General features: G+C 31.9%; 4 protein-coding genes across 9 annotated transcripts; 2 read left to right on the top strand and 2 right to left on the bottom strand.

Annotated features, from left to right (window-relative positions):
• Positions 1-1,114: 1,114 nt before the first annotated feature.
• On the top strand, positions 1,115-7,393 carry LOC101495348 (subtilisin-like protease SBT5.3). The gene is made up of 11 exons (XM_004502043.4): positions 1,115-1,387; positions 1,484-1,596; positions 1,688-1,785; positions 1,883-2,047; positions 3,375-3,489; positions 4,282-4,816; positions 4,945-5,039; positions 5,168-5,413; positions 5,968-6,082; positions 6,179-6,392; positions 6,683-7,393. Exons 1-11 carry the CDS (start codon positions 1,301-1,303, stop codon positions 7,216-7,218), a joined length of 2,319 nt encoding a protein of 772 aa, XP_004502100.1. The 5' UTR covers positions 1,115-1,300; the 3' UTR covers positions 7,219-7,393.
• A 347-nt stretch (positions 7,394-7,740) lies between these two features.
• LOC101495019 (vacuolar cation/proton exchanger 5-like) lies at positions 7,741-13,149 on the bottom strand. Of its 4 annotated transcripts, none has more exons than XM_073369026.1 (13): positions 12,654-13,149; positions 12,191-12,271; positions 11,670-11,921; positions 11,519-11,586; positions 10,760-10,788; positions 10,093-10,289; positions 9,946-9,984; positions 9,457-9,591; positions 9,095-9,211; positions 8,823-8,876; positions 8,403-8,519; positions 8,150-8,246; positions 7,741-8,014 (listed from the first exon to the last, which is right to left on the bottom strand). In XM_073369026.1, exons 2-13 carry the CDS (start codon positions 12,206-12,208, stop codon positions 7,986-7,988), a joined length of 1,152 nt encoding a protein of 383 aa, XP_073225127.1. In that variant the 5' UTR covers positions 12,209-12,271; positions 12,654-13,149; the 3' UTR covers positions 7,741-7,985. The 4 variants fall into 4 exon arrangements, with proteins under 4 accessions (XP_073225127.1, XP_027190655.1, XP_004502099.1 ...); XM_027334854.2 differs by having other exon boundaries at positions 9,772-9,984; positions 11,670-11,935; positions 12,654-13,146; XM_004502042.4 differs by having other exon boundaries at positions 9,772-9,984; positions 12,654-13,146.
• Positions 13,150-13,428: 279 nt separating this feature from the next.
• On the top strand, positions 13,429-16,375 carry LOC101494287 (uncharacterized). 3 transcript variants are annotated; one of them, XM_027334252.2, is made up of 6 exons: positions 13,429-13,588; positions 13,702-13,927; positions 14,006-14,417; positions 14,798-14,870; positions 15,237-15,375; positions 16,151-16,375. In XM_027334252.2, the coding sequence occupies exons 1-6, from the start codon at positions 13,493-13,495 to the stop codon at positions 16,156-16,158; spliced, it is 954 nt and encodes a 317-aa protein (XP_027190053.1). In that variant the 5' UTR covers positions 13,429-13,492; the 3' UTR covers positions 16,159-16,375. The 3 variants fall into 3 exon arrangements, 2 of the variants coding, with proteins under 2 accessions (XP_027190053.1, XP_004502097.1); XR_012163088.1 differs by having other exon boundaries at positions 13,702-14,417; positions 14,782-14,870; XM_004502040.4 differs by having other exon boundaries at positions 13,702-14,417.
• Positions 16,376-17,151: 776 nt separating this feature from the next.
• LOC101493964 (glucose-1-phosphate adenylyltransferase small subunit 2, chloroplastic-like) lies at positions 17,152-20,512 on the bottom strand. The gene is given in 9 exon segments (NM_001279184.1): positions 17,152-17,583; positions 17,683-17,802; positions 17,911-18,009; positions 18,172-18,283; positions 18,391-18,494; positions 18,601-18,780; positions 18,871-19,140; positions 19,264-19,560; positions 20,239-20,512. Coding segments are annotated over 9 exon segments (1,551 nt in total). The 5' UTR covers positions 20,491-20,512; the 3' UTR covers positions 17,152-17,466.
• Positions 20,513-25,297: the final 4,785 nt, after the last annotated feature.

Here is a 25,297-nt window from a genome sequence, read left to right as displayed (position 1 = left end):
AATGGTTATATATTATAACAAATTACAATCAATTATATATATATATATTTTAAATATCAGAAAAAATAGTTAGGGAGGGTGGCATTAAAGATATTAATCAAAATAGTAATAGTTGATATTATAACTACTTATGATTCATTAGACATATGTACATAATATCAACCTCTATTTAATAATCAATTATTAATATTATTCATTTTATTAAAATAAATTACTAAATTTTAGAAAATTAAAATTCATTTTTTTTATACACACTTCTTGTTTTGGATGGCAATATCAATGTAGTGAGTATACATTTATTTGTTAATAAAAGATTTATTATAAAAACAGGGTTTAACAAAATTTGACTTGTAACTAACTTAAGAATTTCAGCCAGTAAGGGGCCTTTGGAATCCTTTTCTATATTTAATGTCGATTATGACCCACAAGAAAAAGACTATGTCATTTTTTTTATTGCAACACATAGCATTGTATTGTTGTTTTGTAGTAATTTGTTTAAGCATGGTCCCTTTGTGCTTTTGTTATTTTCCTTTAATTTATTTAATTTTTTTTTTTTTTGCTTAAAAAATTGTGACAGTATGCTTTCATTTTTGTTGGTTGGTCACAAACAATCAACATGACACACATTATATTCTCACATTTGGGTCGTAATTTGAATTTAAGTCTATAATTCTACAATTGAAAAATTATATATAAATTTCATTATAAATCATATAATTGTGGTTTCTTAATCTAAAATTTTCTTACATAAAAAAGAATTGGTGTGAAACAAAATTGGCACACATATCCAAGTTGTGGAACAATTAGACGATGGTGTTAGTGAAAAGTAATTGAAGTCAACTTCACATATCTCGGTTGATTAATAAGGTTGAAATACAATTTGCTCAACTCTGCAAATTCAAACAAAAACGCACTTTGTATCTTTCATAAACAAGTAATAATAGTCCACAAAAGATATTTGAAAGGGAGGTTCCAAATACGAAGGTTTGAATCTACAAATAAGTGTTCCTACTTGTTTTTTTATTACTAATATATTTTACAATTATTAGCTGCCAGGTTGGCAAGCTTCACCTATTAAGATTTCACTAGAGATTAAATCGTGTATAATCATGTACCAATAATAAACAATTTAATACAAGTTTTGATACTTTATATGATTCTATCATATATATAAAAATAGCTCTTTTTCCAGAAGCAGGCATAATAGTGTCTTGATATTATTCAATATAAAACCCAAGGTTTTGCTTCTGTTGCATTGAAAAAACAAACCAAAACCAAAGGAGCTGAATTTTCCTAAGCAATGGGGCTACCAACTCATACCCTTCATTTTCTCCTCATAATTCTTCTTGTCTCTCTACTTCACAAACCTACTTTTGCAGTGAAAAAGGTGAGACATTACAACATTTTGCTAGGAAAATCAGTACTAATATTAATCCTTGTAATATTTGGAAAAATAATATATATTTAATTTCTACACTTGTAGTCATATGTGGTGTACTTAGGAGGCCATTCACATGATTCAGAATTGTCTTCAACAGTTGACTTCAATCGTGTAACAGATTCTCACTATGAGTTTCTGGGATCTTTCTTGGGAAGGTATATTATATATCCAAAGTAACACATGATGAAATTCAATCATCAATTTTTATTAAGCTAATTGAAATGATTGAGTTTTTGTTAATTGTAGCTCTAATATAGCAAAAGAGTCAATATTTTATTCCTACACAAGACATATAAATGGTTTTGCTGCAAATTTGGAAGAAGAAGTAGCAGCTGAGATAACAAGTAAATGAATGATAAGAACCTTGTACTCTGTTTTTTTTCTCTGTTTTAGTTTGTTTGTTAGTTTCTGATACGTTGTTGTTGTGAAAAATGGTTGTAGAGCATCCGAAAGTGTTGTCGGTGTTTGAGAATAGAGGAAGGAAACTACACACAACTCATTCATGGGAGTTTATGGGGTTAGAAGAAAATGGAGTGATACCATCCACTTCAGTTTGGAACAAAGCAAGATTTGGTGAAGGTGTCATTATAGCTAACCTCGATACAGGTCGCTTTATTACTTTTTTGTTTTTGTTGAAAGTTTTTAATTCTTCTTTTCAAATATAGCTGCAAAACAAAATTTGCAACTTGCAACCCCTTCTATATAGTTCCGTATGCTTTTTTTTTTTTTTTGAATAAAAATAATTTTATTTTTAAAATTTCAATTATTTGATTGAATAAAAAAATATAAAATTGTAAATAACTATTTTTAAATGAAAGGTAAAATTAGAAGAAAAAATAACTAGAAAAAAATTGGTATCGCCTTTATATATGAATATATATATATATATATGATTAAATAAATAATGACAAAAATATAAATAAAATAAATGATAAAATTTAAAGAAAAAATTAGACTAAAACTTATATATGCATTAGATTATTGAATCTAGATCGTTGACTCATACACACATGTGACATGATTGGAGAGGATAGACAAAGTTTTGATTTTTAATAGTTATTATAAATCGTTATCCCTTTGCCCCTACTAAAATAACGACTAGTCAGTATTTGAATACTTTTATGTTGAAAAGGTCGATTTCATAAGATTAGTATATTAGTTGTTTGAATCTGGGCGTCATTGGGTTATAAAGAATCAAGACCAATGCTTTTGTGTTCTCAAGGAAGAAAGTTTGATTGAATAAGGTTTTGTCACACACGATTGGGTAGCCAATATTCAGTTCTTTTACCACATTAGTCTACAACCACCATTGAAAAGGCTATATAATGACTAACTACACATTTTTTCATTCGTTTCTTAGAAATATTATATAATTATATTTTTCTTTTGCCAAAAAGTTACAATTCTTAATTCATGCTAAATCTATGTTTTTAACACCGTATGTTTTGTTTATTCTAAATCAAGTCTATAAATTAATTAGGCTTAGATCTAGTAGAAAAGTTAAATCCCTATAAAATAGTGAATTTAAATTTGAATTTCTGTGAAGAAAAAAAATATATATATATTCATAGTATAAAAAGGGAAAATAAAAATCTTAATAAGATCTTATATTTAGTGAACGAGATACTATAAGTTTATGATTTCCGGTTGATTATTATAATACGAATAAAACAAAAAATTGGGTGTGTTTTATGGTATGAGAAGTGGGGTTGTGAATATGGCAATGTGGGGTTAGTCCATGCAAGAGATGATAAAGTCGCCAATAATATTAAGAAAATTGTAATGTGGGTGGGAAATGAAAGCCAAAATAGGACCATCTATGTAAGGTTTAAACCAATGGGAAGAAAGTAGAATTTTCCAATTTACTATATGCTTCTTATAGTGGTTATCTAAGTTTGTCCACACTAGCTACTTACTACTTTTGATCCTCTAGGTGTTTGGCCTGAATCCAAGAGCTTTAGTGATGAAGGGTTTGGACCAATTCCATCAAAGTGGAGAGGAATATGTGACAAGGGCTATCATCATCATCATGCTTTTCACTGCAACAGGTACCATGCATCTTCTAATTTCTTTTTTATTTTTATTCATTTTACTTTGCACCCTTATTGCCACACTTTATGTCACTTTTATTTTTATTTCATAGTATTGCTTTTTTTGGGACCAATAAGGGCCGCATTTTCTTATTGCTAAAAAGGATGGTTTTATCGTCGTTGACTTATAATTGCAATACATTTTTCTTATTACAGTAAAGGATGTTTTCATTACCTTTATATTTCATTATTACATTTCTTTCTGATTAAATTTGGTTTTCTTTTTCTCACATAATCATACCTTCAACTTCATGTTATAAGATCCAAAACCTTGTCAATTTTATTGCCGTATTAGAAACACGAATGCTAAAAGTAAAAAGTGTTCATTCAAAACATACGGTGTTAAACTTTAAATCACTATCATAATTAGCTTTTTAAACTTTGAAACTTTTTTTTATCCTAGTAACCCTCTAAGAGCTAACTCTTCTAACCTTTTTATCTTTGATATACAGTGTGATAAAAATGGTTATCAAATAGGTATTGGTCTAAGTGGCGAGATCCAATATTCTAATGGTGGTTGTGGTTCAAGTAGAGAGACTAATTAAATTGATCCAGTTTATTTTTTACATAAGTTAAAATGTTGCTTTAATTTGTCTCAGAACTTAAATCTAATCTCATAGTATTTCTTAAGGATTAAAATATACATTAACACTAAAAAAAAAATCAAATAAAAATTATAGAACTTACTTTAAGGTTTGAAAAAGCTTATGTAAAGCAAACTAATATGTGTGAGGAAAAAAAAAAAAACAGGAAACTGATTGGAGCAAGGTATTTCAACAAAGGCTATGCATCTGCAGCTGGTCCACTCAACTCAACCTTTGAGTCACCACGTGACAATGAAGGCCATGGATCCCATACTCTATCAACAGCTGGTGGCAACATGGTATCTGGTATCAGTGTCTTTGGTCAAGGCTATGGAACAGCAAAGGGTGGTTCACCAAAAGCCAGAGTTGCATCATACAAGGTTTGTTGGCCTCCAATTGATGGTAATGAGTGCTTTGAAGCAGATATACTTGCAGGCTTTGATATGGCAATCCATGATGGTGTTGATGTCTTGTCTGTGTCACTTGGTGGTTCTTCTTCTTCCCTTTTCAATGACAGTGTTGCCATTGGATCTTTTCATGCTGCTAAGAAAGGTATTGTTGTGGTTTGTTCTGCTGGTAATAGTGGGCCTAGTGATGCTACTGCAGAAAACCTTGCTCCTTGGTATATCACAGTTGGTGCTAGCACTATGGATAGAGAGTTCCCTAGTTATGTTGTCCTTGGTAACAACATAAGCCTCAAGGTAATAATATTATATGTTCAATTTTGGTGACATTGTTGTATGTGACAAATAATGTGACATTAGTTTTGTTTAGTAAAATTACAAGAATATATGCTGACTCACAATAATTTTGTTTGTTTGGATTGAAGGGAGAAAGCTTATCAGCTACAAGATTAGCAGACAAATTCTACCCTAGTATTTTAGCAACAGATGCTAAATTGGGGAGTGCAACAGCTGAAGATGCGTATGTATCAAACAATTGAATCATCATGTTAGAATTGGCACAAACATAGTACTATACATATATATATATATATGGTAAAAAAAATTGTGAAGGCAATGTAATGTAATCTAATAAATTCAATAATGCAGCAAGCTTTGCATGAATCGAACTCTTGATCCCAGCAAGGTGAAGGGTAAGATAGTAATATGCCTGAGAGGAATAAATGCAAGAGTGGACAAGGGAGAGCAAGCACTTCTAGCTGGTGCTGTTGGGATGGTCCTTGTCAATGATAAGATCAATGGGAATGAAGTTATAGCTGATCCTCACGTTCTTCCTGCTACTCACATCACTTTCTCTGATGGTTTAGCTCTCTTTAATTACATCAACTCATCCAAGTAAGAAATCTAGCGTTCTAGTATGGTTTTGATACTTAATAGTAATATCATGCCGGTTACTTATAACCTATGAACTGACACTTCACATCAAAGGCGTGCCCGGTATCCGACATGACACCTTACATTCAAATATTTCATTTTATCAAATTATTACTGTGTTAGTGCCATGTTAATGCTTCATAGATTATAACTACTTTAGGGGGGTTTGAACTATACTTAAGGCCCACTATACACACCCACTTAGTCAAAATATATGAATTACTATTTTACAATTTCAGGTCTAATAAGTACATGAAACAAACTCAAACTTATGTACCTGCACAATTTCCTTGGCCCTTATTTTTTTTAAACAATGTAAACTTATTTAGTTTGAGAATTTTTTTTTTTTTCATTACTTGTTTTGACTAATAACTAGAAATATTATTTAAAAATAGAAAACAGTATGATAACACTTCTTAATTACGAAAGAAAACATGAAATGAAAATAGAAAAAAAGGTTCTAAGACTAAAGTTTCTGATCTACTTAAACTTGACTGTGTGGACTTTATTTTTAGGTCTCCAGTGGTTTATATTACACATCCAACAACACGATTGCATACTAAGCCAGCCCCTTTCATGGCAGCATTTTCATCCAAAGGGCCAAATACTATTGTACCTGAGATTCTAAAGGTGTTAATTTTTTACTACAAAACCATGCTTTGCTCTTGTAACCTATTGTCATATTTTAGAAATCTAATAAGTAACAACTATTGCTTTAATTTTCAGCCTGATATCACTGCACCAGGAGTGTCAGTTATAGCAGCCTACACTGAAGCTGAAGGGCCAACAAACCAAGAGTTCGACTATCGCCGGATTCCATATAACTCAGTCTCAGGCACATCTATGTCATGCCCTCACATTTCAGGAATTGCAGGCTTGTTGAAAACCTTGCATCCTTCTTGGAGTCCTGCTGCTATTAAATCAGCTATCATGACTACAGGTAAGAAATTCCTCAAGTTTCCTACACTTAAAGTTCTTTCTTGCATACCAAGCTACTATAAACTATCTCAGAAATATTAACTTTACCATAACATCAAATTAATTTTCTCCAAAAAACTCGAATTTATATGTGTAAGTAACAATGTCAAATTTGACACACTTACACATTTGGCTGAACCTAAAAAGGTCCTACCAGATGGTTACAAAAATTTTAAAAATTTCTGGTCACCACCATTTTCTAGAAGTATTTATCTCAACTTAGTCTTAATAATTGTCCTCTATTACTTTCAGCAACTACATTAGACAATGAGGCAGAGCCAATACTGAATGCTACTGAAAGCCAAGCTACACCATTTAGCTATGGAGCAGGACATGTTCAACCAAACAAAGCAATGGATCCTGGCCTTGTTTATGACACAACAGTGAATGATTACCTCAACTTCTTATGTGCTCTAGGATATGATGAAACACAAATCTCAGTGTTTTCGAAAGCTCCTCACCCATGCCATAAGAACTTTAGTCTAATCAACCTAAACTATCCTTCAATCACAGTCCCAAATCTCTCTGGGTCAGTGACAGTTACAAGGACATTAAAAAATGTTGGTTCTCCAGCAACATACATTGCTCGTGTTCAGAACCCAAATGGGATCACTGTTTCTGTGAAGCCAAATATCTTGGAGTTCAAAAATGTTGGTGAAGAAAAGAGGTTTGAAATAAGATTGAAGGTGAGGAAAGGAAAAGGAAAAGAGAAGTATGTATTTGGAAAGCTGATTTGGTCAGATGGAAAGCATTATGTTAAGAGTCCAATAGTTGTGAAGGCTCACTAGGTAGAAATTTAGCTAATTTGCATTTCTAATTGATTGGTGGCTTTATTCCAAATTGTACAATATAGCCAATAATTAAATTTTCTCTTACAATGATTGATTATAATGATCGTGTAAAAGAGAAAATAGAATAACAAAATGATATATAATATTATTGTAGTTGGTTTTCTTTGAACCATATTCATGCAGTAGATATTTAATTACGTCAAGTTGCAAAGTCATGATTGATCGACAGGTGGATATTCATTTAAAACAACCAAAATTAATTGTTAGAAAGTTAGTGAGTGGGGATCAAACACACAATCTTATACCTCTCAATCTCTAAGTCCCTCACTCAATAGTATTGACAAGTGAATACTACCCAAACCACCTTAGGACTCCCGGTTGACAAGTGAATACTACCCAAACCACCTTAGGACTCCCGGTTGACAAGTGAATATTGATTTCCAATATTAGAAGTAATACATAGAAACCCTATATTCATAATGAAAAGAATATATAAATAAACAAATGGTGCAAAAGATGTAAACAAATAGAAAATTTATGTAATAGAAAGAATGAACTGGAGACTAAATGGTGTAAAATAGCCTTAAGTTGGATCAAGTCAAAGATTTAAAATGAGTAAGCTGTAACAATATACAAGAGCTTCTTAATTTGTGTCATTATTTCCTCCATTAGATATACATATTTTATTCCCCAAGTCAAAAGTGCAATCCTTGGTTTCAGAAAGGGGAGCTAAAAAACAACAGAAACCTTAATGTCACTAACTCTTACGGACCAGCAATTGAGGGATTATCTTCTGAAAAAAATCAGATTAGGAGTGAGTAATGAAATACTATACATTTAGCTTTATAAAGACAATATATACTTGAATTTATTCACTTGTTCTAAATTCTAATTAATATGGATTAAGGGTTTCATTTTCATAACTAACCAATTGACATGGGATCAATATGTTCATAAAAACTTGCAGAAACTATCAAATAGCAAAGAATGAGCACCATCCCTTTGAAGTAGTTCGAAGTTCCATTCTACATTTTGAAACAAAGTCATCAAGTAAAGATCAAATCAATGCACGAATAGGTACAAATTTCATTACTAAAAGACAAAAAAGAAATTAGTACAATTTCATTTATAGTATATTTGACAAATCAAGGAGAAGGAATTTAGTTCAGTAACTGACTTACGTGCAACATGAAGGCAACTATGATAACTGACATGAAAAGTGAAGTTGTCTCAAAAGGCTGAAAATTCAAGTCCATAGGGCATTCAATCATCCATCCAACCACAACACAAAGTGGAATCTGCAGTGAATGCATTAATAATAACCATGAATTTAGAATAACATGATTAGTATTTAGTACAATGTTACTCGATCACTTTGTGACCCTTTCTCAATGTCACTCTAACTAAAATCTTTAATCTGTATCTCTGAAAATATTCAGTTTTATTCCATTCCACAACGGTTCTATTAGCTGAATCACATTTGTGTTTACATCAGCTTCATTAGAAATGATTAATAACTAAATAGACTGAACACTATGAAAAACTATAACAAGCCATGGAAAATATGAAATAAATTTCATTGACAAAGTTAAAAATCTTACCACAAACATTGATATTTGTATTGAAGATCCTACAGCCACGCCCAGCGATATGTCCTACGCAGCCAATTAGATGCAGAGGAAAATTATACTCCTGCTCTTGTTCATTTTCATTTATCATTCAAATTACTTTTTTCCTCAAGCAAATTAAATTTATCCCATTTTAATTTTGAAGGACGAGAACACAAAACTTACCCTTAAATTTATTAAAAAAAAAACTGGTTATATATGTTAAAATTATTACATCGTCATCACTAGTTAAGGATAATACTTACAAGTTTGTCTTTGACAGCAAACATAACAGATCCAACATGCTCTGCAGCATTCCCAACTAGTGGAAGAAGAATAACACTAAGAAATGCCACAGGCATTTGAAACTCTTTTGATGCCCCCTGAAAATATTTTATATGTTATATCAATAACTCAGGCCATAAGAACACAAATAATAAGAAGGAAAAAGTTAACAAAGAACATGCTACTACTATTAAGTAAAAAATTAAAACTTGTCACCTAAAAGACATGAAAACAAAAAAACAGAAAACTAAATCAAACAAAAGATGTATGCTCTATAGAGGAATAGAAATAAATAAGGTGACCGTGAAAGAAAAGACATAACATTTTTAAGAATTTAATTTACCTCTATGGTGCTAACCAAGTATTCTGACAGGATAGATATACCTCCTGTTAAGATTGAAATCCATATCATTGATTCCCACATAGAGATCTCAGGAACTTCTGCATCATTTGAAGTATCTTCATTGAAACTCTTGTCCTAAAAATTATTAATTACAATTATAGATCAAAATAAATAGTAGTTCAATTCTTATAAGCACTTATGCTATAAGAGCTTAAGTAAGTTGTTTATCCAAATAGGGCCTAAAGCATCTACGTTTGTGTGTGTTTTGACGATTTCTGCTTAGTAAACAAAGAAAACAACTGTTAAGGCTTTAACCTCATCAACTGGAACTTGTAAATTCTTTTGACTCTTCACTTGAAACACTATATAGGAAGCATAAGCCACAAGCATAATGCAACTAGTAAATCTTGAAAGAGATAACTGAGATTTTCCATATTCTATTTCTGTGTGTGTAGCGTGGAGAACTGCTGGAAATAACAGGCCCATTACCGCCATCAATAATAATCCGAAATCCACCGCAGCATCTGCCTGATGATCAGTTAAGGTCAATTTCTGCTATATTTTGTCACAGCCAAGCCATGAAGCATATTCTAAGCTCAGAGAAAGGGAAATTGTTTTAAAAGAACAAAACCATACATGGTTAAATACTTGTTCTCTCTTATGAAATACTAATCCACCAGCAAATAATGCACATCCAAGCACTAGCAACAAGTTAGACAAAATTGACCCCAGTAGTGATTGTTGAACTAGACGAATCAAGCCACTTTTGAGTGCATGAATTGATATAATTAGCTCTGTTGCATTTCCAAATGTGGCATATAAAAGACCACCAACTGCAAAGTCATATTGAAGATGAAATGAAGTAATTAAAATAGGCTGGCTAACTATTCTGTTGATAAGTATTGGCGAAAACTTAAGAATAGGACACTAAGATATCTTCAAAAAATTGTGACAACTATGGTCAGAATAAGACCATATTGAAAGAAAGCATTAATTTATTTAACAAGGTCTTAAACTGCAGTTGTGATTACATCTTGTTAAGTGAATGTGATATTACAGAAATGTAGACAAATGTGATAGATGTGGTTGCAATTGCAATCATGATATTGTTGCGAAAGCCTTTAAACATTGATGGTATCACCACAACTAAAAATGCAGGTTGCAGTTTACCACCTTCAGTAGAGTATAGATGGCATTGGAGAGAAAAAAAATCTTTGTGCTACTTTAAAAGAATTCCAGTTAATAGAATAGCACCAAGTTATAAAAATTATGATGTAATAATTGAAGGGAAAGCTAGAATTACCTGCAGGTCCAGTAAAGAAAGCTAGTTGCCTGCATCAAAGGCAGGGCCAAAGTTTCATTATAATCAAATTCTTAAACTAAGTTTCTATCAAATTCCACTTGAACATGTTGTATAAGACATCACATGATTGTTCTTATTAGAACATGCATACCAAAAGAACAATAAAAAAACAGAATAAATATACATTTTTTCATCTTCTTCACTAAAACAAAGATGAGAATTAGGTTTTGATATCTATAACACATATAAAAGCAATATCTTATTTTGGTAAAGCCTATTTTCTTTCCATTTTTACCCTTTAAAACTACCCAACTTTTTGAAAAAAAATTTAACTTCTCCCCTGCATAAAGAAAGGGTAAAACCACCAGAAAGAGAACTAAATAGTAGAAAAAGAAAACACTGTAGGAGAGGATGAGAAAAAGAAACAACAAAATATAGCATTGGCACGATAAAAAAAAAGTGGACGGACGGACACAAGAGTGCCTGTCTAGATGTTAGTATATGCATATTGATTTTTGTAAGAGAATCTTATTACAGTTGCACAACTTACATCACAAAATTATTCTTGCATTTATTTAGTAAAAACAAAGCTAGCAATAGGATAATGTATGTTCATGTCAAGGTCAGGTACATCTCAAATTATAATTTTTTTTTTCTACACCATAGTATATTTCCTCTAGCACACCATAATTTGTAGCCTAACCAGCAAAACTTTAACTTTTAAAGTTCATTGAATAGATGAAATTTAGAATAACTTACTCTGTTGTATAGCCTAAACGTTCTGCCAAGGGTATAATGCCTAATAAGCTGAAAAGAAAGACCCAACCCTGAAACACATTGAACGAACTCAGAAGTTACATGATTTACAATGGTATCAATAGTTAGCAATGAAATGAATAAATAAACTTACATGACTATGAAACAATTTATCAATCAAAATTGCCAGGGGGCCAAAAGGCATGAGTAAGTTTATCTTGGTTGAGAAGACTACAACTTTAATGCTACTTAGCACCTTACTTCTAATTACATCTTGTGAAAAATTCTGACACTCATGATCAATTGGTGAATCTTTGACAAAGGGTGCATCTTTTCTAGGAAATGAAGGACTAAGTAGGCTTGCGTTTTCTAGTTCTATGACACCTCTTCCCTCTAAGGACCCTACCTGCAAAACCATATCTTAACATAATGATATTACTAACTATGTAAATAGTTTGAACATTTGTATTACCAAGTACTAGAAATCATCTTCATTTCTCAAAATAAATGAATTGCTCCGTTATTATAATTGTGTGTATAAAGGCGGATATTTCTAAAATGAGTAACATACTTAAAGTCTTTATAAACACAAAATTATAGTAACGAATCTCCTTACAATTAGACAATAACATAGAATGCATGTAAGTGAGCAATCAAGGAATTGTTAGGACATACCGAGATAGCCCTCTTCATATTGTTTTCAAATATTTGACGTGTCCCTATAGTAATGTTTACCAAATAAATAAAAACTAACACCTGCATAAAAACAATCAAAACATGACAAAATATATATTATATAAAGTAAGGAAATGCAAATACTCCCATTTTGTTTTAAAAAAAAACATCATCAGTACATAAGCCGCATCACGTGATATAGTAGGAAATTTAAAACCTTGATCAATGCGTTAGAGTTTTGTCTTGGATATTAACTGTGACTTTTTGATCTGATTGCGTAAACTAAATTGTTACTAAAGGTATGATTTATTTTTAGGTCACTCTAATTAACAACATGTAATGTTTTACTAACTAAAACTGAATCAACTATTGTTTTTATTATCAGTTTCACATTTAAGAACTGTAGAAAGTGTAACAAAAGAAGAGAAGAAAAATGAAATCAAAACAAAAAGAATAAACTGACCTTTCACGATTCCATAGTCCAAACCAACTTATATGTGGATAAATAGTCCGAAGGAGAAATCCAAAAACCAAATGTGGTTAAAGAGAAATATAACTAACAAATCATACTTTCTTGTTCTTTGATAATGGAATCTGCCATTTGTTGAGATCTAGATTATATATGATACTAGAAGAAGAAGTTATGAATTCAATTGAATTGAATTCATCAAAACTCATTATCCACGTGGCTTGGATGGCGCCAACATCGCCTAGTTAAGTACTTATCTCTTGCTCTAAAAACAAACTTAAAAGCACTTGAATTAATTGAACAATTATATTAACAAAAACCATACAATACTTGAATTTATTTAACAAATACTAAATATGATTGATAGTTTTCAAATTCAAAAGTCATTCTAAAATTTTGTTAATTTGAGATACTAAATTGATACCAGCAACCACAATTCCATTAACTAAATTAGTAATTCATAATTTAAAGCAATTAAAAATAAACTTGTCCTTTCACCCAAAAAAATATACTTATCCAATTTTTAATATAAGCAAAAAAAAAAAAAAAAATCATTTTTTGTGGTTCAAAATATATAAGTAAAATTCCACTAATTTATCCTTATTTAATAATTAGAGTCGTAAAATACTTTTTAATTAATGTATTTTTATTCCTTTGATAAAAAAAAAAAAATCCTTTAATTTCTTTTAAAAAATTTGAAAATAAAAATCAATGAGTTGACTATATTAATAATAACAATGAATTAATTAACTAATTTATTTTATAATTGAGAGTAATAATCGGAGTAAGTAAAATGAGAGAGTGTTTCATTCTGGGTTTTGGAGTTGTGAGCGATGAGAAAGAAAAGCGTTTGTGGTGGCCGCAGGCGTAGTACTACTCCTTCTGTGTCTCCTCTCATCTCTCCCATTCCTCCACTCTCTACCTCCCAGGTACTATTACTATAATACCCTTTAATTTCTCTCCCTCTTTCTTTTTCTTTCAACGTACGACTCGTCGTTTTCTCTTTTAACCCCCTCCCTCCCTCTTCTAAACCCTTAATCAGGACGACAACATTGCAACCATCTACGACAGCGACACCAACACCAACACCAACGACGACCACACGCACGCTCCACTCCCCGATACCGAACCTGTAGAGTCCTTCGACGATAACACTTGCATAACATGCAACCAAAGCGGAGGACCATTGCTCGTATGTGCCCAAACCGATTGCCCCGTTACTGTCCACGTCACCTGCATCGGTTCCGAACCTAAATTCGATTATTCTGGTAAGTTCTACTGTCCCTACTGTTCCTACAAGCGAGCGTTGAATAAGAGTAGAGAACTTAGAGAGAAAGTTATTCTAGCGAAGAAAGCTCTTTCAAGTTTTTTGGAAAAAGACCAAACGCTGCGTAAGGATAAGGATCACCAACCTGTTCAACCGGTTCAGGATCACGCCAACCGGGATGACCCGGTAGTTTCTCATTCTGGGGAGGGAAAACAACACAATAATAATGATCATGATCTTGATCGTGATCGTGATCGTGATCGTGAAAATGAAAATGATAAAGGAAAAATTTCTGTAACTAGTAGTTCCGTGAGCGAAACTAATGATTCGGATTCTAACTCCATTGCGGTGAAGAAAGGTTATCCCAATGCTAAACGCAAGGTTGTTTCTGTGAAAAAAACCTTGTTATGGGAACAGAAAACCGGCGGTGCCAGTGATGTGGATGACGAGGAAGTTACCAGCTCCAGAACTTTAAAACTACAGAAGCAAAAGTGAGTCAATTTGGTCGTGCATTTATTGATTTCTTGAAGTTTAGTTTAATTTGTGATGTGCACACTGATATAACCTACTTCCGAATGAAGACTTGTTGAGTGTTTGACACAATGTCTATACATGTGACTACATTCTATCACTTTATTTTCTCAAATTATTATCAGTATCTATTTGTCTGATACGTTAGGACTTTAAAGGATATAACTGATATTTTAATGGAGGATTAATTTATCTTATGTATGTTTGGATTAGGATGGAATTGAGTGGACTTGAATGGTATAGGCTAGTTAATTTTTAAAATATTGATGTTATATCATTCCATGCCATTGTGCGGAATAAGGTATTGTTGGCAATGTAAAGCAGTTGTTTTTTATTGCAGCAAAAATCAGAATCTGCTGACTGGAAAGCGTAGGAGATTGTTTTGGACAGCTGAAGAAGAAAAAACTCTCAAGGTTTTACTTTTGTATATTGTCTTGTCTTGTTTTCCTAGAACTCACTGCAATGCCTTATTTGATATCACGCTCTAATTTAATACCTCTACTTCTGACTCGAGTTTGTATGGCTTTTTGGTTTTATTAGGGCCAAAACAATGTAATATATTTCTTTTCATTCATCCCCTGTATTTAGAATTTGTTTGAATAGTAAACATTTTAAGTTTCTCAGAAATTATTCTGAACTTTAAAGTTGTAAAACAGATATGATCAATTATTGAATGTTTTCAATTGGTCAAGGTATATAATATTTCTTTTAGATACTACAACTGTACAAGGTCTTCATTTCTCAATTAATAGTGTTAATTTTGGTTTTTTGCATTGCAGGAAGGAGTGTTGAAGTTCTCAACGGGAAATCAGAATATCCCTTGGAGAAAAATTTTAGAATTTGGTTGTCGTGTGTTTGATAATACTCGCACTCCTGTTGATCTCAAGGATAAATGGAGGAACATGACCTCCAAGGAAGGTAAAATCACCAAGTTATAATCAATACTTATAATAAGTGAATTTTTAGGTTATATTCCATTGTTTCTTGTTCTATATTGTATTGTATGCTCTTGAAACTTTGGGTTTTCTGCTATGAAGTAGCTTTAAAGGAAATTTCACGAATAAACAAACATATTAAGGAATTCTTAAAAAAAGGTTTCAGGCAAATGTTTTCATCTCTTCTTAATAGGTGCTGTTCCAACTTTACTTCAGATGCATTATTTATAATCTTATCTTTTTCTTATGTAACAATTCATCCACCTTGATATTCTCATGTCTTTTACACTTTTGCTCTCGTTTGCACATAGTGTCCACCATACACGACCAAATAGGATATTTGTTTGTCTTGTTAACAGAACTAACACTAATGGCTTGTAGTTACTATAGATTTAAAGTAAGATAAGACCCTCTATCCTGATGTTTGCTTTACAAACGAAATTAACTCAATTCGACACCTTTTCCTGCATTGTAAAGAAATCACTATTCTTTGAAATAATCATTTTAGGATTGTTGCAGAGTACCTTTTTAATGATTCCATGTAAAGGATTTTGTGAAAATAAGACTGAAATTTCATGACAGTCGTGTATGCAATCATTTTGTTCGAGAGGAACATGCACATTTTTCAGCTTGTGAACTGGTTATATTCAAAGCGCATGCTCCAACAAAATTTGCAGAAATGCAGCCACAATATTGTGATTTCGATGACTATGAACTCCTTTTAGATTATTTTAAATAATAACTGTTTTGCAACACAGGAAACTAGAGCTTGTGAAAACCTGAGTTTCTTTACAGTAACAGCCAGCGGGGGGGTTTTGATTACATTATTGCAAAAAGTGGAGGAACGATAGGAGTTGTTAATGAAACTTGATGACTTATCCATGTTTTGTAAAGAGTTCTATCTATGTATTGTATATAATTGCTTGCCTCCAATAATTTTGTGCAAGGTAATTTTAATTTACCTCTCCTAGAGTTCTTAAATATACATCTAATGTATGAAGAATTGTGAAGTTGGGATATTATAGTAACTATAAAACCTCGTCCAGAAAATTAAATCACCAACGACTTTGAAGTCATATGGTGTGGTGAATATTCGAACTAAAGACATTTGAGATGCACTTAGTGTAAAAAAAGCTAAAGACAGTGGTAAAAGTTGGACCTAATAATGATGATCCAAATTGTTGACACATCACTTGATGTGGTATAAGATATCGAAAATTCTCTCAACAACTAGTAATCTTTATGGAAACATCTGTATCTAGTTACACATGGTGTAAATTCTTTGGGTCTAATGTGTTATTTTGTTTATTGAAAGTTTATGTTTTTATCTTCCTATTTTTAAAATGTTTGCTGTTCCTATATATTTTGAAATATTTAATTCATGGTTTTTCAATGTGGAAATTGAAAACATACTCTTCAATGTGGAAATCGATAACATACTTTTCAATGTGAAGAATGAAAGCACGTATATTTGTAATGAAAATACAATCTTTTTTTTAACAAAAACGAAAGTCATTTTCGATAGTTTTCTTTCTTTGACCAAAACATAAAATTATATTAACTGGGTTCATAAAATTAAGTTTTTACTCCGTCTGTCAGTTAAGGGAAAAACAACTTAATATGATTAACTTACCCATTCTCTTCCTCCCTCCCTCTACTTAACAAAAGGTTTATATAAGTGAGTTAATATGGAGTTGAAATTTGATAAAATAACAAAAAATAAAATAAAGTGGGGGTGGGGTCTAGAGGCAAATGACTTAAAGCAGAAGATAATGTCCATGGCTGTTATTGTATTTCATTCCATTGTTTTTCGTCCATCATATTCCATCCCTTTGATGAATTGCAAAAGAACATGCATCACAGACACTGCATACTAAAGAAACATTTATTTGACTGAATAATTAAATTTACATCGTGACTACAGAAAAGGGTCCTTCCTCTACTCTATTTACTAACCAACCAAATATAAAATGCACCAGAAAACCAATGTGGAAGCAGAACTGCTCTTGCAACACCTTCCAGCAGTGAAAATGAGTTGTTGCAAAACCAGCAAGAGGAAACCGTTGAGAAGACTTTAGATGACAGTTCCACTTGGAATCAATGCATCTTTGATTACTGTGACAATCCCACTTTTTATGAAATAACCTTCAGTTTCCCTTGCAGCTTCTTGCACATTGTCACTGTTAATGATCTGCGAATAGAAACCGCAATCTATGATTTCCAGTTGAAAAAACAAACATATATTACATTGATTTTGAAGGTAACACAATAATATCAAAAAGTTAGTTACCTTCACGTTGTCTCCAATTCTAGCATTCTTGTCAATGATTGCCCTTCTGATATGAGAATTCTTGCCAATACCAATTGGAACACTGCCTTTAGCAGCCAAAAACCTCCTATCAGCATCCGTCTACAGCACAAAAATCAGAAGACCATTACTGAAGTTAGCACTGCTAATCGAGATAAAATCGATCTCTATTAACTTAATAATACGCTGGCTATTTAGCAATGTTATTACCTCATAATAATCTGCTCCCATCAACAAAGTGTCCTCAATGATTGCGCCTTCTGATATGCAAGATCGCAGTCCAACCACAGAATGGTGGATTTTGCAGTTCTATGGAACAAAATATTGAAAATAAGGTTATTTTTCAATAAATTTACTAGTTTCATTCTTAGATATCTTTGCTACAAATGTACAAATATGCCTCATGCTCATAGTGATGGACTAAGGAAAAATATGAGATTCAGAGGGATGTGAAAGTTCTGAAAAGCTTGCCTTAATTACACATCCTTCACCGATAACACTATCAGTGATATCAGCATCAAGCATCTTAGATGGAGGTAAATACCGAGGTTGAGTGTAGATTGGAGATGAACGATCATAGAAACTGTGATCAATGTCCAAACAAACATGAAACATCTCAATGAAGCAGTTATTATGGTTAAAAAACAGTTGACTGTAGGATGAATAACTAAAAAGCCAATATTAAGTTACCTAAAATCTGGCACTGGCTTTTTGGTGATTCCGAGATTTGCATTATAGAAAGCCTCTATCGTACCAATGTCTTCCCAGTATCCATCATATAAATAAGCTTGCACCTGCATAGATTCACAAATACGCCAATGATCTGATTGCTAAAAGACTGGAAAAATGTTACTAACAAGAATGTTTTCTTCATATTGAACCGGTAGAAGGAATTCTTACTCTCATTCCAATGTTGGTTGCACCAGGAATAACTTCACTCCCGAAGTCGTTTGCACCAGGAAACTTCTCACGGAGCAGATCTAACATCACATGTTTGCTGACGACATATATACCCATGCTAGCAATGTAAGGCATTTCCTTCGCTCTCTCTTCATCAAGACCCAAAATAGTAGTATCAACCTAATACAGAAAAGTCATAGCAGAACTTTGTAACCAGATATATACTAAAGAACAAATAACATAAAGAAAAGGTATATTATATAGGCTCACTTTCATAGCTTTCAACTGTTCTCCTTTTGGCTTCTCAGCAAATTCGATTATACGCCCCTCTTCATCGATCTTCATTAGACCGAATGCAGTGGCACGCAATTCATCCATTGGCAATGCAGCAACAGTAATATCAGCATCACTTTCCCTGTGTGCTTGTATAAATCTCTCGTAATCCATTCGATACAGATGGTCACCAGCCAGAACTAAGTATTCCAAAACATTGTGCTCCTCGAAAAGCCATAAATATTGCCTCACCGCATCTGCGGTCCCCTGAAACAACGAAAGCAAATTCATTAAAATTTAACTGTAAGGATTCCTGATAGAGGCCATCAAGAAGTGATCATAGCAATATACAGGAACAATAGAATACATACATAAGGTTGTCTTAATTACCTGGAACCAATTTGGATTCTCAGGACTTTGCTGTGCAGCAAGAACCTCGACGAAACCTTCATTTTTGTAGCCACCCATGTTGCTTGCATAAGCACGAGACAAATGCCTATTCAAGGATGCTGAATTGAATTGTGTGAGGACATATATCTTTGATACGTTGCTGTTTAGGCAGTTGCTTACAGGAATATCAATCAGCCTATAGTTTGCTCCAAGAGGAACAGCTGGTTTCGCCCGTTTCTTGGTCAGTGGATAAAGACGCGTCCCGGCACCACCTCCAAGTATAATGCCAAGTACACTCTGAACAATATCACCAAAGAAACATTACATTAACATTTCATTCATAACTGATCCTATCAAATGCCTAAATAAAATTACAGAGTTAACATTTGCCATGTAATAACCCTCCTTCCATATGGTCTAGCATGAAATTCCACTAGTTTACCAACAACATGACAACATTGTGAGAATAAAAAACTCTAAAAACAATTGTACACTAGTGTGATAGTAAAAACAATGAGGAAACAAGCTCCAAAAACACCAACTATGCACACTCATCACTCAACTGCAAAAACAATGAGGAAACAAGGAAGTTTGAGTTTTGATCATTGTACATTAGTGTGATACTACAAGTAATTCCTTGATTTAAACTTTGCATTATCAATCATATGAGGTAAACTCAACCAAATATATTTAATTTAAAAAAGCATAAAAATTGAGTCAGAACCAAATATAGAAACTCCTCATTTCCCAATCTGACCTACCTTGGAAACCCAAAAACACAAAACAATAATCAACAGAACCCATTATCAACAAACTCAAATTATGCATGCCCAATTGACAAAATATTGAGGAAACAAACAAAAGATTGAATTTTTGCTCATTTCACAGACACCATTTTTTCCATATCTCTCATTATGCTCTAATCAACAAGAGTCAAACTCACAAAGCAAAAGAAAGAAGGTAAAGTCAACTCACTCGGCTAGCATCTGGATCAAGACAAGTTTGGGCGTTTTTGGAATCAGAAACAGCTTTGGGAGAAACAATGATGGGGTTGCCGACATAGCTTCCTCTTCCCCTTCTTGAAAATGTGCCAATCTTATCACCACAAACCTGTGATGAAGTGAATGAGAGGTTGCGTGCAATAATGGCTTTGGATGATGATGATGATGAAGAAGAAGAAGAGGATGGTGGTACTTTGAGAACACCGATCGCAGCCATTGATGCCATGGCTTTTGGTGCTCTGTATTGTGTTGTGTCTGTTCTCTCACTCAACTCACAGTTCACACACACAGACAGACAAGTACTGTAATGCAAAGACAAACATAGAAATGAATTTGTGGTCTGGAGTTCCACTGTTACTTATTGTTTATTTATTATTATTCATTATTATTTATAATGTCATATTTTTCACTTTTTTTATCAAGATACTTTTAACTTATATAGTTAAAGCAAAATATGAGTTTAATTACCGTTATAATCTACAAACACTAAAATAAGACACCTTTAATGCACCTTTAATACACTATTTTTTTATACAATTAATAGACTATTTTAGTGGTTGAAACTCAAATTGATTTTAGAATTCCAATTATTTAATGGAAATCAATGTTTACACAAAAAGTTTACTAATAGCTTAATTATATTTTGATTAATGCTAACATGTGTTTTTATCTACACTTTAAAATATTATAAGTATAAATTTTTTATTAAATAATAATATTTGAAGTTTTGAATTGTTAAAAACATAACTTCTAAGATAAAAAGTTATCCCGTTAAATTATTAACATATGTCTTATTATATATATTTTAAAGGATTTGGTTCATCTAAAGTGAAAAATTAATAAAATAAGTGTATCAATAATTAATATATAATTAATTATATATACATAAAATTATAAATATTTATTTAATAATCAATAATTAATATTATTTATTTTATTTTCTAAAATGAGTTGTTTACTTTACAATTGATAAATCTATATTTAATATAGCATCATTATGCTATAGTAATATTAAGCATATTATAATAAATAAATAAAAAGTAGTAATTATATTGCATAAAAAAAAAGTAACACAACAACAATCTTATTGTTTGTCTTAAGAGTATGCTACATCATAACATAATAATTATTGTCCTTAGAACTTCTTTTTTTTATCAACTCAGGGGTACAATATGAAATACCATTTCTATTAAGCTCATAATAAATAAAATAAAAAAGTTGATTTATGAAATTATAACTTATTTACCGATGTTTATTTGTGTGGGAGTCCAATTTATAGTTTGACGTGCAGATTGTGCCTAGTATCTAATATTCAAAACAGTTAAATTTGAATTGTATACTTCTTGGAGTCTAAATTTTAACTAAATTCATGTAATAATAAAAAGAATGGATTACATAACATAAAAATGAATTAATTTTATTTTGTGTTGGAAAAGAGTGAGACTAATTACTGTTATATGGTTTATCTTTAGAAATAAAGAATTTCACGGAGTTGAGGGGTGTGGACGGTGTTCAAGGCTTAGGGAAAGGACACTGCAAATTGCGGTGGGGTCACGTGAATGTATTATGTATATATGAAGCAGTGTCATCCCATGCAGAATAGAGGTGTCTTTGGTTTTTTCCAAAACGATTTGCAATTTGGACCGTTCTTTTCTTTCTTAAATTATATTAGATAGATTAGAAAATGATAATGGGTGAAGGAGGATCTTTGAAAATCTGCTTTTACACACAACGAGACAAACCATACATATCTCACTTCAGTGCACATAAATCTTACTATCATTTTTATTTACACTCTTTAAACATATATTGATTTATTTTTAAAAGATTAATATTATTACCCTGTAAATTTACATTTAAAAAGATTGTCATTTTAGGATTAATATGAATCAATTATAAATTATTAAATATTCAATTTTAACTCTAAAAGTAATAGACACTTGTATCAATTAACATTAATTAAATTGATATGTTTATTAGTTGGGTGATTTAATAATTGAGAATTGTACCGTGTATCCCTCTGTTGAAAATATTATTTTCTCCCTGTTGATATCCATAAAAACTTCTAAAAAAATTATCTTCCTTTTTTTTCACTCATTTCATTCGAAACTTTCAATTGTCCAAATTACAAATTTACAAACCTTCGAACATTTGAAATCTTTGAAACACAAAAGTAAGACCCCCTTCGAAAACTTGAAAATTTCGAAACCATATTTTTCCAAATGTTCAAAAGTTTCTATGAACATGAAATTTTCGGAATGCATTTTTTTTCCAAACTTTTGAATGCAAAAACCTTCGAAACTTTATAACAATCTGAAACTTTCGAAATATGAATTTCAAAAACATGAAGTATTCGAATGTTTTAAATGTTTTGAAACTTTGGAATTTATAGAAAGTTTCGAAATAGGTTCAGAAGTTTGGCCTTCAATTAAACTTCCGAATTCAGTTTCAGAAATTTGGGAACAATACGAAAGTTCTGAAATGAATTTTTTTCCCATTTTTTTATTATTATTGATTTGTTGATATATTGCAGTACCTAGAATGAGAGGTGCATTTGGTCAAATTATTCGCAACATGAAAGGTGATAGTGGTGATGGAACAGAGAAAATTCTACCAACAGCATCAAACAGACGACGAAATGAAGCAAATTGTCTAGGATGATGTCGATGAGCCTACTAAGCCTGCACAGATGGAGGAGGATGTCCTTGAGTCTGCACATCTTCCAAGAGCATGTAGGTGGACTGCAAAACATGTTGAAGGCGGATTGATGACATATCATCAGAGACTTAATGTTTTGTTGCTTGAGGATGTAGTGTTTACACCATATGACGATGATCGAGCTCATCCTCCACTTGTATCGATTTCGATGTTCTCTAGATACCTTCAATGTGGTGGAGTCTTAGTCCCATTTCTATCGGAACGATGTCTTCGACAGTTTAGTCGTATTCAGTGCATTTCGCGTGACATTCCTCGGGTGCTGAACAATATAGATTGAGAATGGCAGACTACTATGAAATCATCAGTAGAGGTCTTTCGAAGTCTATATCCTGTAGCGACTTTTCCTGGAGAGGTTACTGCAGACTACTATGCATGGTACATAAATGTTTCTCATCCTTTGATCCTCCCTCTACCTATTGTTGATGCACCTTCGAGTCCATCTACTGTTGTTGCACATAATCCATCATCTTCTGTACATGATGGTCCATCATCGGTATAAGACCGTAGAGCGGCTGAGCTTGTACGTAGGGCCATCGATTTGGTAGCTCCATTTAGTGAGCTTGAAAGTTTCGAAGATTTGTGTTTCGAAGATTTCAAATTCATCAAAAAATTTAAAAATTTTGATGAATTTTAGAAAAACGCATTTCGAAAGTTTCAAATCTCTCAAAAGTTTCGAAACTTTCATAAAATCTTGGAAAATTACATTTCGAAACTTTCACATTTATCAAAAGTTTCGAAATTGTACAAATTTCTGAAAAATTAAATTTTGAAAGTTTCGTGTTTATCAAAAGTTTCAACAAAACTCACTTTTTTATATTTCAAAAGTTTGAACTTTTCGAACGATTAAATAGATTTTGTAATTTTCGAAAGGGTGAGTGAAGAATAGAATGGTAACTTTTTTTAGTATTTTATACATAATAAAAAATGGTAATTGGTAATTTCAATGGAGATGGGGTGAGAGTTACATGTAATAGATAAATAATTTATGGGGGTGATATGTTATGGTAAGTGTCTCGTCACACATGTCATAATTTAGTCTATATAAATTAAAATTTTAAATTATAAAACTATAAACAAAGTCTATTTTTCTTTTTGCTCACTTTACTGCATTTAAAAAAATAAAGTCAAAAAGAATATATCAACCAGCTAAGTTAGCACAAGAGATGCCAACAAAGCAAACCACAAATTACAACCTCAACCAAGTGAATCTTAAATCCAACACCAAAGTACAAAACATAACCATTACAAACATTCTTGCAAAAACTAAAACGAACCCTCACCCTAGAACAAAAGTCAAGAACCTCTAATAAGTTAGTTCACACTGATTCAACTCAAACACAACTTTTGAACCTCACCTTAAGCCACCAGTTCACCACCAAAAAAGAATTTTAACTCGCTTAATTAGTTCGTCCACTGATTTCTCCTTCTGACTAAAAATTCAATTATTTCTTTTATTTTATAGTTCAAATACACGCTAACCAAATTTCATATAATTTGTCTATTTATCTCCTATTAAACAAATGTAAACCACGTACACAGATGATGTATTCTTACTCTCACGAACAGTTTTTGTTATAAATTTAAAAACTTAGAACAGTTTTTGTTATAAATTTAAAAGTAAGTTTTGTAATCTCATCCTTAAATTTAATTTGTACGAGGAAACAAAAATAATTTGAATGATAAATGAAGACGAGCAAGAGCAAGAGCAAATTATTTTATTCCAAATCTAACTGGCTCTATATATTTTCTTATCACGCGTGGCTGTAAGATCTCCAATACAAATATCAATGTTTATGGTAAGATTTTGTCAATGAAATTTATTTCATATTTCCCCATACAAATGTAAAGGATTTGCATCCATCAACGGGGACAAATGACAACTTGACCATTTTGCCCCTTCATGTCATACAATAATTGCCTGCCACAGGGTATTGTATTTCATCATTGAGGGTTTAGGTACAAATCACTAAGATCACACTGCGAGAAGCAATTTAGTTCTGGCTTAAAAATATCACACTGCGCCTTTATTCCTTAAAATAACATAACTCAATTATTTCATTGGAAAGGGGGAGAAAATAAGGTTATTTATTGCAATCCATTTCCACATATAAGAATGGAAACATATTCTTGCAAAAGAATCAGAATCATAATATACAAAAGGCCAAATTCATTGTCTTCATCTTTTTTAAGTGTACTAAAAGTAAAAGGGATATCTGTTCGAGGAGGGATGCTTTCAAAACAAATTCATTTGTTTTTCTTCTTCTTTCCTTTAGAGGGAATAATACATCAGCATTATAAAATCTTATTTCAATGAA

This window comes from Cicer arietinum, chromosome 5 (genome assembly GCF_000331145.2).
Source record: "Cicer arietinum cultivar CDC Frontier isolate Library 1 chromosome 5, Cicar.CDCFrontier_v2.0, whole genome shotgun sequence".
Lineage (NCBI taxonomy): Eukaryota > Viridiplantae > Streptophyta > Magnoliopsida > Fabales > Fabaceae > Cicer > Cicer arietinum.
Note: the sequence above shows the minus strand (reverse complement) of the source record. Positions and strands in the feature narration are given on the sequence as shown.

Bases quoted from the DNA above. Each gene is read 5' to 3' on its own strand.
- LOC101495019 (XM_004502042.4), bottom strand. The intron at 8,877-9,094 runs GTAAGTATTATC...TTGGCTGCGTAG, and splicing joins TTGCTGTCAAAGACAAACTT to GACATATCGCTGGGCGTGGC. The intron at 8,520-8,822 runs GTAAGATTTTTA...CATTCACTGCAG, and splicing joins TACAAATATCAATGTTTGTG to ATTCCACTTTGTGTTGTGGT.
- LOC101494287 (XM_004502040.4), top strand. From the start codon at position 13,493: ATGAGAAAGAAAAGCGTTTGTGGTGGCCGCAGGCGTAGTACTACTCCT. The intron at 14,418-14,797 runs GTGAGTCAATTT...TTTTTATTGCAG, and splicing joins TTAAAACTACAGAAGCAAAA to CAAAAATCAGAATCTGCTGA. The intron at 14,871-15,236 runs GTTTTACTTTTG...TTTGCATTGCAG, and splicing joins AAGAAGAAAAAACTCTCAAG to GAAGGAGTGTTGAAGTTCTC.
- LOC101495348 (XM_004502043.4), top strand. From the start codon at position 1,301: ATGGGGCTACCAACTCATACCCTTCATTTTCTCCTCATAATTCTTCTT. The intron at 5,040-5,167 runs GTATGTATCAAA...TCAATAATGCAG, and splicing joins AGTGCAACAGCTGAAGATGC to CAAGCTTTGCATGAATCGAA. The intron at 5,414-5,967 runs GTAAGAAATCTA...CTTTATTTTTAG, and splicing joins AATTACATCAACTCATCCAA to GTCTCCAGTGGTTTATATTA.